Source organism: Myotis lucifugus, unplaced genomic scaffold (genome assembly GCF_000147115.1).
Source record: "Myotis lucifugus unplaced genomic scaffold, Myoluc2.0 scaffold_435, whole genome shotgun sequence".
In the NCBI taxonomy this organism is placed as follows: Eukaryota; Metazoa; Chordata; class Mammalia; order Chiroptera; family Vespertilionidae; genus Myotis; species Myotis lucifugus.
In genome coordinates, this window is record NW_005871483.1 from 353,410 (window position 1) to 366,473 (window position 13,064).

General features: G+C 41.5%; 2 protein-coding genes and 1 pseudogene across 7 annotated transcripts in view; 1 reads left to right on the forward strand and 2 right to left on the reverse strand.

Moving 5' to 3' along the window:
• Positions 1–7,093, forward strand: part of MBTD1 (mbt domain containing 1) — a 45,683-nt gene extending 38,590 nt beyond the window's left edge. For all 6 annotated transcript variants that reach the window (XM_023744197.1, XM_023744198.1, XM_023744201.1 and 3 more), the window contains one exon: positions 3,907–7,093. In XM_023744197.1, the coding sequence (XP_023599965.1) occupies positions 3,907–4,025 (119 nt within the window). In that variant the 3' untranslated portion in view covers positions 4,026–7,093. The remainder of the gene's footprint in view (positions 1–3,906) is intronic.
• Positions 7,094–7,168: 75 nt separating this feature from the next.
• LOC106699532 lies at positions 7,169–9,978 on the reverse strand (annotated as a pseudogene).
• A 407-nt stretch (positions 9,979–10,385) lies between these two features.
• LOC102421724 (nucleoside diphosphate kinase B) lies at positions 10,386–13,048 on the reverse strand. Its single transcript, XM_023744204.1, has 4 exons — positions 12,876–13,048; positions 11,863–11,964; positions 11,134–11,246; positions 10,386–10,637 (listed from the first exon to the last, which is right to left on the reverse strand). Exons 1-4 carry the CDS (start codon positions 12,999–13,001, stop codon positions 10,520–10,522), a joined length of 459 nt encoding a protein of 152 aa, XP_023599972.1. The 5' UTR covers positions 13,002–13,048; the 3' UTR covers positions 10,386–10,519.
• Between the last annotated feature and the right edge of the window lie 16 nt (positions 13,049–13,064).

Below are 13,064 nucleotides of genomic sequence, written 5' to 3' on the forward strand. Positions count from 1 at the left end.
CTGTTTTCTCTGATGTCCTTATAGCGAGAGGAAATTACACACATATATGTATATATATGTAATAGATTAGGACTGCAAACCCAAGTTTATCTGCTCTTTAACGGAAGAAACTTCAAAGTCTATCTAAAGAACATTACCATTTTCTTTCTTGTTTGTCTCTTTAATTGTATCTTTTTGTACTTGTTACATATGAAATCGTCGTCTTCAATGTATGTAATTAACTATAGATATTGTGAGCTCTGGATGTATTTGAATTTTTATTGGGTTTTAGTTGTATTGTCTTTAGGAATTAGACTGATTTTGAAGATGGGCGTCACGTTTTGTGAGCGGTGACTGGTTCGTGTAAAATGAAACTTGACTTCTGGGATTGGCGAAACCCAGGAACTTAGCTAGATGCCTGTGGTGGGAACCCAGGTCTCGGTGGTTTCCTTCTCCCACCAGGGTCTGTAGTGTCCTCTGAGCAGGAGCACATCTGTGGGACCCATGTGGTCTTACTCGGGTGAAACAGGACTACGATGTCTAAACTATGTCAAAGCTGCGGTTGATTAGCTGTTGAGTTTATTATATTTACGGGCTTCTTGCTAGGAAAATGTGATTCCCATTAGCGTATCTCCTGAAATGTTAATGACTAGAGTCAGCAAAGTGACTCCTTTTAAAAATAGAGCTAAGGAAAAGTGCATTTGTGTAGAAAGTGAAATGTAGCCACAGGACCTATTCTATTTCATCCATCCTTCATTGAGAATAAGACCTGGAAAGGAGAAATGATTCGTGTGAAGATACCAGGCAGGCTTTATTTTAGGTTCCATTAAAACAAAAACTGCATTAGAACATTCCACATCTGAGTGAATGTTTCACCTTTATCTTGAGTTTCTTTTTTTTTAAGCATATTGTTTCCATATTTTAACATGAGTAGAAGCATAATCCAGAAATTTGGTGTTAATAATAAATGCACATAGTTTCAGGATGTGCTTTAGAATCTCAATTTACCTTTCTTGCATTTAAAAAATCAACATCTGTTTGAATGGAACATGTTTGGTCTTGAAGCACGTTAATTCTTTTTCATTCATTTAGCCATCTGATCATCATATAATAAGATACTGTTTTAATCAACCTTTTATTGTGGGTACTGCACCTTTAATGAAACTTGGGGTTGTTGTTGTTTTTCTTTTTGTGTGTTTATTTTCATGGTATTGTTCAGATGTCCTTAACAATTAATGCATGTTGGTTAGATTTAAAGGATATATACTTGCTATTCTTTATAAAAGCATTTTTATTAAGTACTTTTTTAAAGAAAGAAAAACTGCATAGTCTTGTTTGCTTTACCTTTCAACAAGTCTGATTGGTATTTGTTTTGCTATTATTAGGGTATAGTGTATTCACTTTTCTGTCTTTGGGCTATTGAGTTTTTTTAACATCATTACCAAAACAAGTAACAAAGTAAAATAAAATGAATTGGCATCTCTGTAACAATTATTCTTTTAATTATTAAATAAGATATCAAAGACCATTATTTTTGAAACTAATCTTTTGTAACTAAAATCAAGACATGGTATTTTTCTATGCATATACTCTTGACTTTAAAAGTGTAGCCACTTGAATATTGTTCATAAGAGTTACTCCTCTATGAAAACTTAGTTGGCTTACTACTCATCTAAATAGAGCCCTCATTCTCCTCACAAATACAACTGTTTTTTTTTTTCCTGTATAAGCAGTTCCCACTTTACATTCTATATATACGCATCCCCTCCAATTGTGATGAAAAAATCCATAATGGAGGATACAGAGCACTTTTTTCCTTTTCTGTGAGCCTGTGCCTGCAGAAAGCAAGCAGGTTTCCTCCGTGAGCCAGACATGGTGACGCGGGTGTGGGAGCCCTGTACTGCCGCTGCCGCCAAGATAGCAGCAGCCAGCCGCTCCCACTGCACAGAGCCCTTCCCAGTGCTGGCCTCATGTTGCCAGGGTTTTATGTGAAATCTCTTGGTTTTAAAGTAATCAAATTTAAGAACCAAGGGACACAGGTAAGATGGGGAAAGCACAGTTTGTTGCCTCTGATTTAGCAGATCTGGGTGAAGAAACTTAGCATTGCTCACCATGGATTAGGTTCCAGTGAGTATGTTATACAAGATCACCTGTTCTTGAAATTCTTTGAAACTTGACCAACTCAATTTTGGTTCAACAATAACTTTTTAAGAAACCTGAACACAACTTTTTTTTTGTTAATATATTTTATTGATTTCTTAAAGAGAGGAAGGGAGAGGGATAGAGAGTTAGAAACATCAATGAGAGAGAAACATCGATCAGCTGCCTTCTGCACGCCCCCTACTGGGGATGTGCCCGCAACCAAGGTACATGCCCTTGACCAGAATTGAACCTGGGACCTTTCAGTCCGCAGGCCGACGCTCTATCCAAACCGGTCAGGGCCTGAACACAACTCTTGAAGGTTGGCAGTTATTAAGACTTATTTTTAACATCTAGCTGAGATCTTTTTTTCTTTTTAGAGAGAGGAAGGGAAAGAGAGAGAGACATCATCTGGCCTGCCTCCCATACGAACCCTAACTGGGAATCGAATGCCCAACCTGAGTATGTGCCCTGACCAGGAACTGAACCTTCACCTTTTGATGTGTGGGACGATGCTTCAGCCAGCTGAGCCACCCGGCCAGGACTGGGGTCATTTTTATTTAAAAAGTGGGAAAGTGATTTTTTGGAAGGGATGAGTTCTGTAGGAAGTAGGGGTAGCTCTCGGGGAAAGGAATTAGGACAGTCGGAAGTTACTGAGTAATTATGCCAAGGGACAGCCTTTAAGTTGAGGGGCTTATAAAAAGAGTTAGCAAAATCCCATAATTAAACAGCTAATTTTTGCATAAGACCAGTGCTGGGCCCTGGCTGGTGTGGCTCAGTTGGATGGGCATCGGCACATGCACCAAAAGTTTGCTGGTTCATTCCCAGTCCGGGCACATAAAAAATATTTTAATGACCCAGGACTGGGTCCGTAAAAAATGTTTTTATTTTAAAAAAAGACCAGTGCTGGACCCAGCAAGGAAAAATTTTTTTTGTCTTCATCCTTGCCCATGTAATAGAAAGAGCCTTTCTGTCACTAGAAATTCTGACTAGCATGATTTGAGTAGCTATCCAAAAATCTAAACTCCACTGAAAATATTGGAAACTGAAAAATAATTCTCCATAAAAATAAAGATCAATTAGAACGTGACCTATTTGTAAATTGAGGACTGCCTGTACGGTTGGTTGTTTTGTTTTTGTTTTTCATTAAAAAGCAAATCATCAGATGAGAACTCAGGTAGGCAATACTGCTAGTAAGTGATCCCATTGGTAATGTTAGCCATTTTGCACCAATTATTTTCAAATTGCTGATGTCAATAAATTTTTTATTTTACCTAATAATCAGTTTATTATTTATTTTAGTATGTTATTTATATACTTTATATTCTATTTATATTATAGGTAATACTTTGTATTTGTATATCAGATTTATATCTCTTTTCCACCAGGAGTCTTTTTAATAAAGGTGCTCCTTGGAGTTAATAACATTATATTAAAGTCATATTTATTGTGTTGTTAGTTTTTAAATATAGCTCAGGACCATGCAAGATAATACAGCATTGTTTGTATAGACATTGACATAAAAGTGAATACTTAACCATAAGAAAAATTTTAATTATTCTAGTCAAATTAGGGATCTCTCTTATCTTGACTATTTTGTTGAAGATATCTGTTGTGCAGTGTCCACTATGCAGTATTCTATTTTGGAACTTTCCTTAACTGCTAATACATTTTGAAAACTAAAATGTTTGTACTTCACCGTAAAGCTGGTGGAACCTGAAGATTAAAAGCAGTCTGAATATTCCAGAAAGGCTTAGTAACATCCGTACCTTTGTCTCTGTCATGCAGTGACTACATTGCAGCTGAAGGAGGAGTTGATAGATGGAGAGGACTACAGTTTCCTGCAAGGAGCATCTGACCCGGAAAGCAATGGCTCTGCCAACTTCTACATCAAGCAGGAGCCCTGAGGGGGCTCAGAACCGGAGGGTGGGAGGGAAGTTTCACACGGGACTGATTTGTAGTCCACCCAGCTGTACGCGGGGCTGTGCTACTGGGACATTTTGCTAAACAAAAATTTCAGTTCCGGATTTTTCAGGTGGGTGGGGAAACTATTTTAGTCGTGGGGGGAAATTTTTCAATTTATAAAGATGGACAATTTTTGTGTTGTATTTGAAGCTTTTGAAAGAATTTTGTAATATTTTACACGTTTGGATTTATGTGCATTGTTAACAAGAACTGAAATTCTAACTTTTTTGGTAAGATTAAAGTTTAGGTAGCAGGACTGAAAGAAATGATTTAAGAAGGATATAGTTGTAAATGCAAGTGAACTGTCAATACAAATGAACCTTTTTGGTACCTGTTGGGAGATTTGGGGATTTTAGAAGTTCGGCCAGTCACATCTCCAGCTTCCTTTGCTGCAGAAATATGCAACTGAACCCCCTCCTGGAGGGGTTGTCACCAAATGGATCATGGAAGGGGTGATTAATTCTGCTTGTCTGCATTTTTATTGCAGGCCATTTTAAATGTTTGTACAGAAATGTTTTTCATTCTGTGAACATTTATTTGGAGTTCTATATGAAACTGGAAGAACTCTGGATACTTTTCTATGTTCTCCTTTAATTAAAAAATGATAAAAATGATCCTAACACTAAAGTGTTAAACTGGAATGGTTGACCAGATATACAGGATGTCATTCTACAAGTTGAGGGGTAGGGAAAAATGCAATATTGTTCTAAGTTTATTTTATTTTCCTTACTAAAAAGTACCCCACAAAAGGGATTTTGATTAGTTCTCTGCCACTTCCCTCCATCTGTGAGATAATACTTGATATAACCACACCCCAAAACAGATGTTCTGTGTTACCAGGAGAATCAAATTCAAAGTTGTTTAAAGCCAAAATAAGTTTAGATTTCAAAATCATTCCAGCTCTGCTTTTAACTATCCTGGATTTGTTAGAAAACTAATTTGAAAGAGAATTTAATTTTCTTAAAATTCCATATATATCTATATAGTATGAGCTGTCTTTATTTGTGTTCAGAATTAGTTTTAACAATAATAACTGATTTGGACCATTTTGAACATTCCCTATTTTAAAATTCGTATGGCTTCCTTTCAAAAAAGGATCTAAGGGTAAATTGGTGAAAGGTTTGCTCTCTGCATTTTCTAATGTTGAGTTGTGACTGAATGAGAGAGCTCTAGCGTTTACCAGTGAGGTTCATAAACTAAACTCTCAGGAATTACTGCATCTGTTCTAGAAGTGCTTCTGGGTCTTAGCCTGGCCTCTTCAGAGTGGTGATAGTGACCATCTCCTCTGGAATATAGGTAGGGCTAATTAGAAATTAATCAAAATGATTAAACTCTACAGTCCTTCAACCTATGGAATGCTTTAAAAAATGCTAATGGAAAGCCCCAGGAGACATTTAGGTAAGATTTTTGTTTGAATTTTAAAACGCATAGAACATTAAAAACCAGCAATTTATTTTCTAAAATAATGCTCTACTTTTGGGAATAATAGCATTGGTAATACGCACAGGTTTACCTCATTCTATGCAAGAGGGGTTAATAACATAAGGTTTTGTAGTTGCTACTGGAAGTAAAATTTGTTGCTTTATTAATGTAAGAATGTATGGAATCGCATGTCAACATTTCTTAATACTGACTCTTTAGGGGCATAAATGCAGATCATATCAACGCCAAGTTGATCCTCATGTGTCAAATATATGTGAAATTCCGCTGTTAAATTACTGGATGTTTATCTTAAACAACATTACTGAGAGGGACCTACTGTAAATGTGACATCCTCACACTTCCCAAATCTTTAACTTTTAAGGATCTTCCCGTAAACTTAAAGCCTAGACGACTTCCAAAGCAGGCGTTACAACCATCTTTGTTCTCAGACTCGGTGAATTAAACCCAGGACTCTGATTTCATGAGATGGACACGAGAAGCCTGTTGGATGGCTTGCTCTTCCAGTACCTTGGGCTCAGAGGCTCAGTAGGGAACTGAGTTAGTCAGGAGGGATTTGATTTGGAGCCTGGTAATTAGTTCTGTGAAATGCTCATTTGTTTATAAGCTTCCGGTTCTAGAGCAAAGCCAGGCTCCGAGTGCTTTTTAATTTCCCGCCTATTCATGAAGGTGGTTCTTGTCTTGATCCCATGGCCACAGTTAAAGGTTGGTAGGACTTCCTACGTCTCAATACAATCTGAAGCCCTCTTTGTTGTTCAGACTCTTTAACTCCTGCTGCCAGTGAGCAGAAAGTAAGTTCATGCAGAGGAGATTTCTGTATTAGCCATAACTCCAGTTGTACAACTCAGCCCCATTATCTTTTACGGTTCAAAATGTACTGCTGACCTTGGGTTTGTTTTTGTTTTTTTCCTGTTAGGATTATTTGGGGCTTTTGGTAGTTTAAATTCTTTAACCTTTTCTTTGCTGTGTATGAGGAAAGCTAAAGCTGTTATCAACTTCTTTTTCTACGGATACTAACACGGGTTTTCAGTGTTTGTTTGTTGTTATTATTAATTTTGCGTGATGTGAATACCCTCTCCCATCAATATTTGTATTATGGTGCTATATATTTGGTAATGATCCTTTACTATTGGGAAGGGATTTTAAAAATACTGTGATTAAACTGGGTTTCTTCCTTTGATTTTCATATTTTAAATAAAGCCACAGTCATTTATACAAAAGAAAAGCGTCTGTCCCTGGGCAAGTCTTTTGAGGACAGAGGTCAAAGTAAACTGCATAAGGTTTTTACATCATTTCTGTATGTATTTGATATATAGACCAATATCTGTACAAATTTAATCTTTTATTTTCTTGGTAACTTGTGATCATTGAGAAAGTATTTGAAACTTTCTCAGGAAGTGTATATAATGGCGTGAAAAATTCTTCGGAGAAATTTATGTTTCTTTCATTTTTACCAAATTGCAAATTTCCAGCATGAATGTGAAAGCATTAAAATTATAACTTTGTGTACAAGATGAAAATAATTCACTAAATTTGCCCTTTTTTACACAAAATAAAATGTTAAAGTTAAGTTGTTTTTGAGCAATTCTTTAATACTCTTTGGTCTTTGAGAGGTTTTTTTCTTTATTAAAAATATTGAGTGCCTTCTGTAAGCAATCAGAGGCCCCTGTGGAAGTCAGACCAGCTTCTTCCTCACGGCCCCTGCAGTTGAGTGAGAGAGAATGTGGGTAGATGGACAAGGATGCATCCGACCACAGCGGAAGCAGAGGTGAGTGTGGACCACTTAGGGATTTACTGTATTCATTTGTGTGTGTCGTTTGTTTTGTTTTTTCATGTTTAACATCTTAATACAGATCAGGGAGTCTGGTTCATTTCAGCTCCTTCACTGCCAAACCTGGGGGCAGGGACTACTTCAGTTTCTTGCCTTCTCTTTGTGATGACCAAGGTTACAAAAGTATCTGCAGCTTCAGACTTTAAATTTCACATTATCTTTCTTTTTCTTGATCTTGACATATTCGGCATCCTTTCACCTGGCTGTGAGCAGGAAGTTCCTGATTGCCTCGATTTTGCGATGCCTGTCTCCAAGGTGCGAACGCAAGACAGGCACCTCAGATGACCCCCCTGTTCCCTGGGTACCATCCAAGAGGCCAGAGAGGACTTACATAACATTAGCTGGCACGTGGTGTTTCAGGGGTGACTTGCTTGCTAGGGGGCTTTTTTTTCAAGCTCTGTTAACCGCTTAAGCAAAGTTCATAGGATGTAAATAAATTGTCCCACCAGCTGGTGCTGTTTACATTGAGAGAGAATACAAGGACCTCTTCCTTACCAACGACTGACTCTTTGGAAAATTAATCAACTTCTGCAAAAGCAGTTTGTAGAGGATTTTCTGGATGTAAGATAGTAATGAGATGGCTTGGGTCTCTTTCGGAGTTTATTTCATCACACTTTAGAAAAATAGAAGGCATTCCAAGAAAACAGATGTGGAACCTAATTTCTGCCGTTTCCTACCTTAAATGGCTTGAACAGTTGCCCTAGAAAGTTGGAATTCCCAGATTGGGACACATTTACTATCCCACAAGCTTTGGTATATAATGTTCTTTTAAAGTTTTTATATGTATATATTCTTTAAACGATTATAGCCTCTTGGGAAACTATTTTCCTGATGTGCTTTATGCCCAGGATTGTGTTTTAAGAGCATCCAGTGCTTCCCCCTAACAAGTCAATGTTGAGCTCTGTGTTATTTATCCAGCCCCTGGGATTGGGAGAACAGTGACTATTTCCTCTCTATAGACTGTTACTGAGGCTGGAGTAACGCTTGTGGGCCTATTAAAAGTGTCCAGCCTCTCAAGCAGGCAAAAATAAGGATTGCCTACTGCCAACAAATAGATGAGAGTGTAAAAAAAGTAATTACTTTAAATACAGGGGTGGGTGACAGGTTTACAGTTGTGAGTACGTGAAACAGTTTATTATTTATTATTGTATTTTCCATCTGAAGAACTGTAAGCCTACTTTTGCCTACCCATCATGCATTTACTGTATTCAAACAAAAGCTTTATGGAAAACATGCATGAGTGGTCCACTTCACACACCAGCTGGTATATAGGATTATGTCCCAAACCCAACCTTCCTCCCAAAGCAGTACTTTTTTAAATTTATTTTTCAGTTACAGTTTACATTCAATTTTTTTTTTCATTGACTCTAGACAGGGAGAAAGAGAAACAGGGTGTGAAAGAGACATCGATAGGCCACCTCCCCCGACACGCCCAGACCAGGATCGGACCTGCAACCCAGGTACGTGCCCTGACCAGGAATCAAACCCGCAGCCTTCCAGTGTATGGGACGGTGCTCCAACCAACCAAGCCACACAGGCCAGGACTACATTCAATATTCTGTCTTAGTTTCTAGTGTACAGCTTAGTGGTTAGGCAGTCATATACTTTACAGAGTGGTCTGCCCAATGTTTCCAGCACACCCACCTGGCACCATACATAGTTATTATTGTTGATTGTATTCCCTCAGAGGCAGTACTTTGAACCTCACCACAGTCTACCCTTTCTTGCACTTCTACCAAAATGAAGTCCTAGCATCCACTCCTTCCTCTCAGCTCTCACCACTGCAAATTTGACTTCACTTAACCCTGCAAACTCGGGACTTGCTCACGTCACTTGGATAACTGTAAAGGCAGTAAAGCACAGTGGCCAAGAACGTGGGATCCGAAGCCAGCTGCTCGGATCGGATCTGACACCTCCCCTTCTTAGTCGCGTAAAGTGTCTCAGTTGTAAAATGGGGACCTTAGTACCAACCTCCTGAGAGTTGTAAAGATTAAAATGAATTCATGTGTAAAGTTCTTAGAACAGCCCTGGCCCAGAGTAAGCTTGCACTTAACTACTGCTGTGGATCCAGGTACCTCCGCAGTGTGCATGAGGATCCCCAGGCCCCCCCAGAACATGGAACCTTAACCCTCAAACTTTACCACTTAATGTGGTGAAAGCATGTACCATATATGAACACGAGATTACATTTTAAGTGGAAAAATAATTTAGAAAATGTTCAACTTCTGACATTTTTTTACACCAAGCTGTCAGTGTATGTGCCATTGTCGTGTGTCGCAGTATGCAGTAAAAGTAACACCGAAGTCAAAAAACAAAAAGTAAAGAAAAACCAAATAAAGGAAAAAGTGTAACACTGAGTCTTGCATAGGGAAGTGGCATTTAGCTTTCACCAGTTTCCTAACAGTTATTCATAGACCCATGTATTTCTATAATCTCCCGTTTTTAAGCCCGGCTCCGGGTGATCAGTGCCATTTGGCATCAGAGGATGAATTTTGTAACCACTCTGCTGTGATGCAGGAAACAGGCGTGATAAGTACTTTACCCCGGGGAGGAGAGAGCCATAGGGTTGCAGAACACGTGTACCAGCAGTGGGCCAGGCACTCGGTTAACTTCTTTATATTCATGCCTGCCTTAACCCTGCCTTGCAGTGATACCATTTTACAGATGCCTTGAGGCTCCCATTTCCTCATGTATAACTTGCCCAATTTGCAATCAATAAAATGTATGTCTGGATGATAGTACGTTTCACTCTATCAAGTTTCAACAAACTCTGTACAGAAATATACATTTCTACATCAGCAAAAGAGGTTGGGACATTTATTATGCTGTTTCCTTACGGGGTTTCTTAGATGCACTACTAGTGCCGCATGTGGCCCCTCGTTAGCCTCACTACTTTCCCACTAGAGTCTTGAGATGCACTGAGGTGCTGAGAAGGATTAATTAGTTCTGGATAATGCTAACCTAATGTGTTCTAGCCAGGAAACCAAGTCACTTCTTCCAACTTAGGGCTGAGGAAGCACAGGAGGCTGCACCCGTTTCCAAAGGCTTTATTGGTAAATATGCTTTAGAAAAGATGGATCCTTTTGCTTCCAGGTCAATGGAATGAAGAGCTGTGTCCCGGGACACATCAAGTGGAGCCAAGGAGACTGATGCTTTGTCCACCTCTTATTCATAGATCCAGTCAAAAGCACAAGACTTGTAGTCGACCAGTTCTTCAGGCTTAAACCACAGGCTGATTTCTCTCTCAGCACTTTTTACTGAATCACTGCCATGAATGATGTTCCTAAGAAAGAACAAAGATTAGTTAGTTACCACATTTCAAAGTGCAAAGGGCTGTGTGATGGATACAGCACAGGACAACCACTGCAGACCTTTTCAGCCAAATTGCCACTTGAATCGGGAAACTCTCCTAAAGTATTTCCTCTTTAAAAGCAACTATAAAAGCACTTAACCCAGCCCTAGCTGGTTTGGCTTATAGCGGATAGAGCGTCAGCCTATGGACTAAAGGGTCCCAGGTTCTATTCCAGCCAAGGGCACATGCCCTGGTTGTGGGCTCAATCCCCCAACCCCCAGGAGGGGGCGTGCAGGAGGCAGCTAATCAATGATTCTCATCGTTGATTTTTCTCTCCCTCTCCCTTCTGCTCTGAAATCAATAAAAATACATTTAAAAACAAAACACTTGCATCCGATGATAATTACCATCTAACTTAGAACCTCAAATTCTTCTAAAATTGGGCTATGCCAAATAATGGTTTTTATAAGTGACCCTCAGGATTTACCTGCCAACTTGAATGCAAAAGTCTCCACGAATGGTGCCTGGCTTAGAATCTGCTGGATTGGTCTCCCCAAGCATCATTCTCCCTGTCTTCACCACATTCAGCCCCTCCCAGACCTTGACAGTAGGGAAAAGGAACATCAGCTCTGCCATTCAGGACCATTAAGAACAAACACCCCCACCAGCACACATCCATCAGACCCATCAGTGAATGAGTATCAGCTAACCTCAGCAGACAGTAGGGGGCCTGCCTAAAGTGTTCCATCTAGGATACAGAGAAAAGGTCTACGCAACTGGGCAACTTTCTAGCCTAGCTGAGGTAGAAACAATACTGAGGAACCCGTATGCAGCCACAAACACGAAGAAGGTAACAGTGGGAAGAGCATCCCAGAAAACTGTTAAGAGCAACAGATGGCAAAGGTTGGCACGAAAGGGGACAGTGTATTCCCGGGAAGAACAAAAGGTCATCCTCACGGAACAGGAAGGGGATCTACTTTCTCAATCATTTTAGTGGCTCCCTATTGTACCCTCTACTTTCACTCCCAACTGGACGTTAATGCCACAGGAAGGACTAGCCTGCTTTCTAGCTCGGGAGTACACAGAACGTTCCCTTTGCTGATTCCCCTTCCTTTTTCCTCCCAAGCTCCTAGTTGCTCCGTGAACTGACCTCCAGCAGGCTCCATCTGTAAAGCAAGGAGACTGGAGGAGGTCTAGGACAGCAACAGTCACTTACCATGGCCACCACAGGCCCCGAGTTCATGTACTTCACCAGCCCCGGGTAGAAGGGCCGGTCTTTCAGGTCAATGTAGTGCTGCTTCAGGAGGTCCTCAGAGGCCTGCCACCCAAGAGAGGGTACCAGTTAGTGACTAAACTGGGGAGGCTGGCTCGAATATGGCTCCATCCCCGTCTCAGGACCTAGTAACATGGTAGCCAATTTAATATTTCAGCCCATATTCATAAGGTGGGTATATTTTTTTTAAAAATGCCATCCAAACCATGAAACCATTTTACCAAAAGACTGTTCTGCTTATGATGGCACCCTCATAACGTCAAAGGTGTATGGATGTTATAATCCTCAAAGTAGATGGATTGAGGGCCAAGGTGTCGGGAGAGAGCGGATGCAACCGAAATATGCCGACTGGTGGCCCTTCACAGTGCCCGTCTAAACATTTCAGATGTGAACGGGGAACATGCTCCTGCTCACTGATGAGCTCGGTGAACATTTCAGGACTCAGACACTTACTCAGACACTTATCCTTAGGGTCCCGATCTGCGAGCCCCAAACTTAACGTGGGAAACCATGACTGCCCCCCACCAAGGGACAGAGGAAGGAACACCCGCCGGAAACCTCACTCATCGCAGGTGCAGGCTAAACACAAAAGGACGCCACGCCTCCCCTCCTCCCCTCTGGGCACAGGCAGAGCCACGTGGGCAGGGGAAGGTGCGCCGGCTGGCTTCGCTCTCTGCTGCCCCCCAGCGACGACGGGCAGGCGACGGCCCAGGCAGCGGCGGGTGGGAAGCCGGTTCCGGGCAGGAGTCACGTTACCTCCCGTAACCTTCCCAAGGGCGTCAGTGCTCCCGGCCTCGGGAAAGGCTCGGGGGCCCGGGGCTCAGGGGAGAGGGCACAGGGGCTCCCGCGGGGCGGAGGCAGCAGAGGGGGCCTCCGGGCGGGAGAGCCGCGGAGCCGGGGCGCACAACCCCCGGCGGCCGAGCTCCGGAGCGCGAAGGGGGGGCGGGGGCGCGTACCCGCAGGAACTTCATGGCCACGAGGCGGAACCCCTTCTGCTCGAAGCGCTTGATGATGTCGCCCACCAGGCCGCGCTGCACGCCGTCCGGCTTGATGGCGATGAAGGTGCGCTCGGTGTTGGCCATGGTCCTGCGGCGAGTGGTCGGTCAGGGTTCGGGGGCCACGCCGACACGGACCGCGCCCCCGGG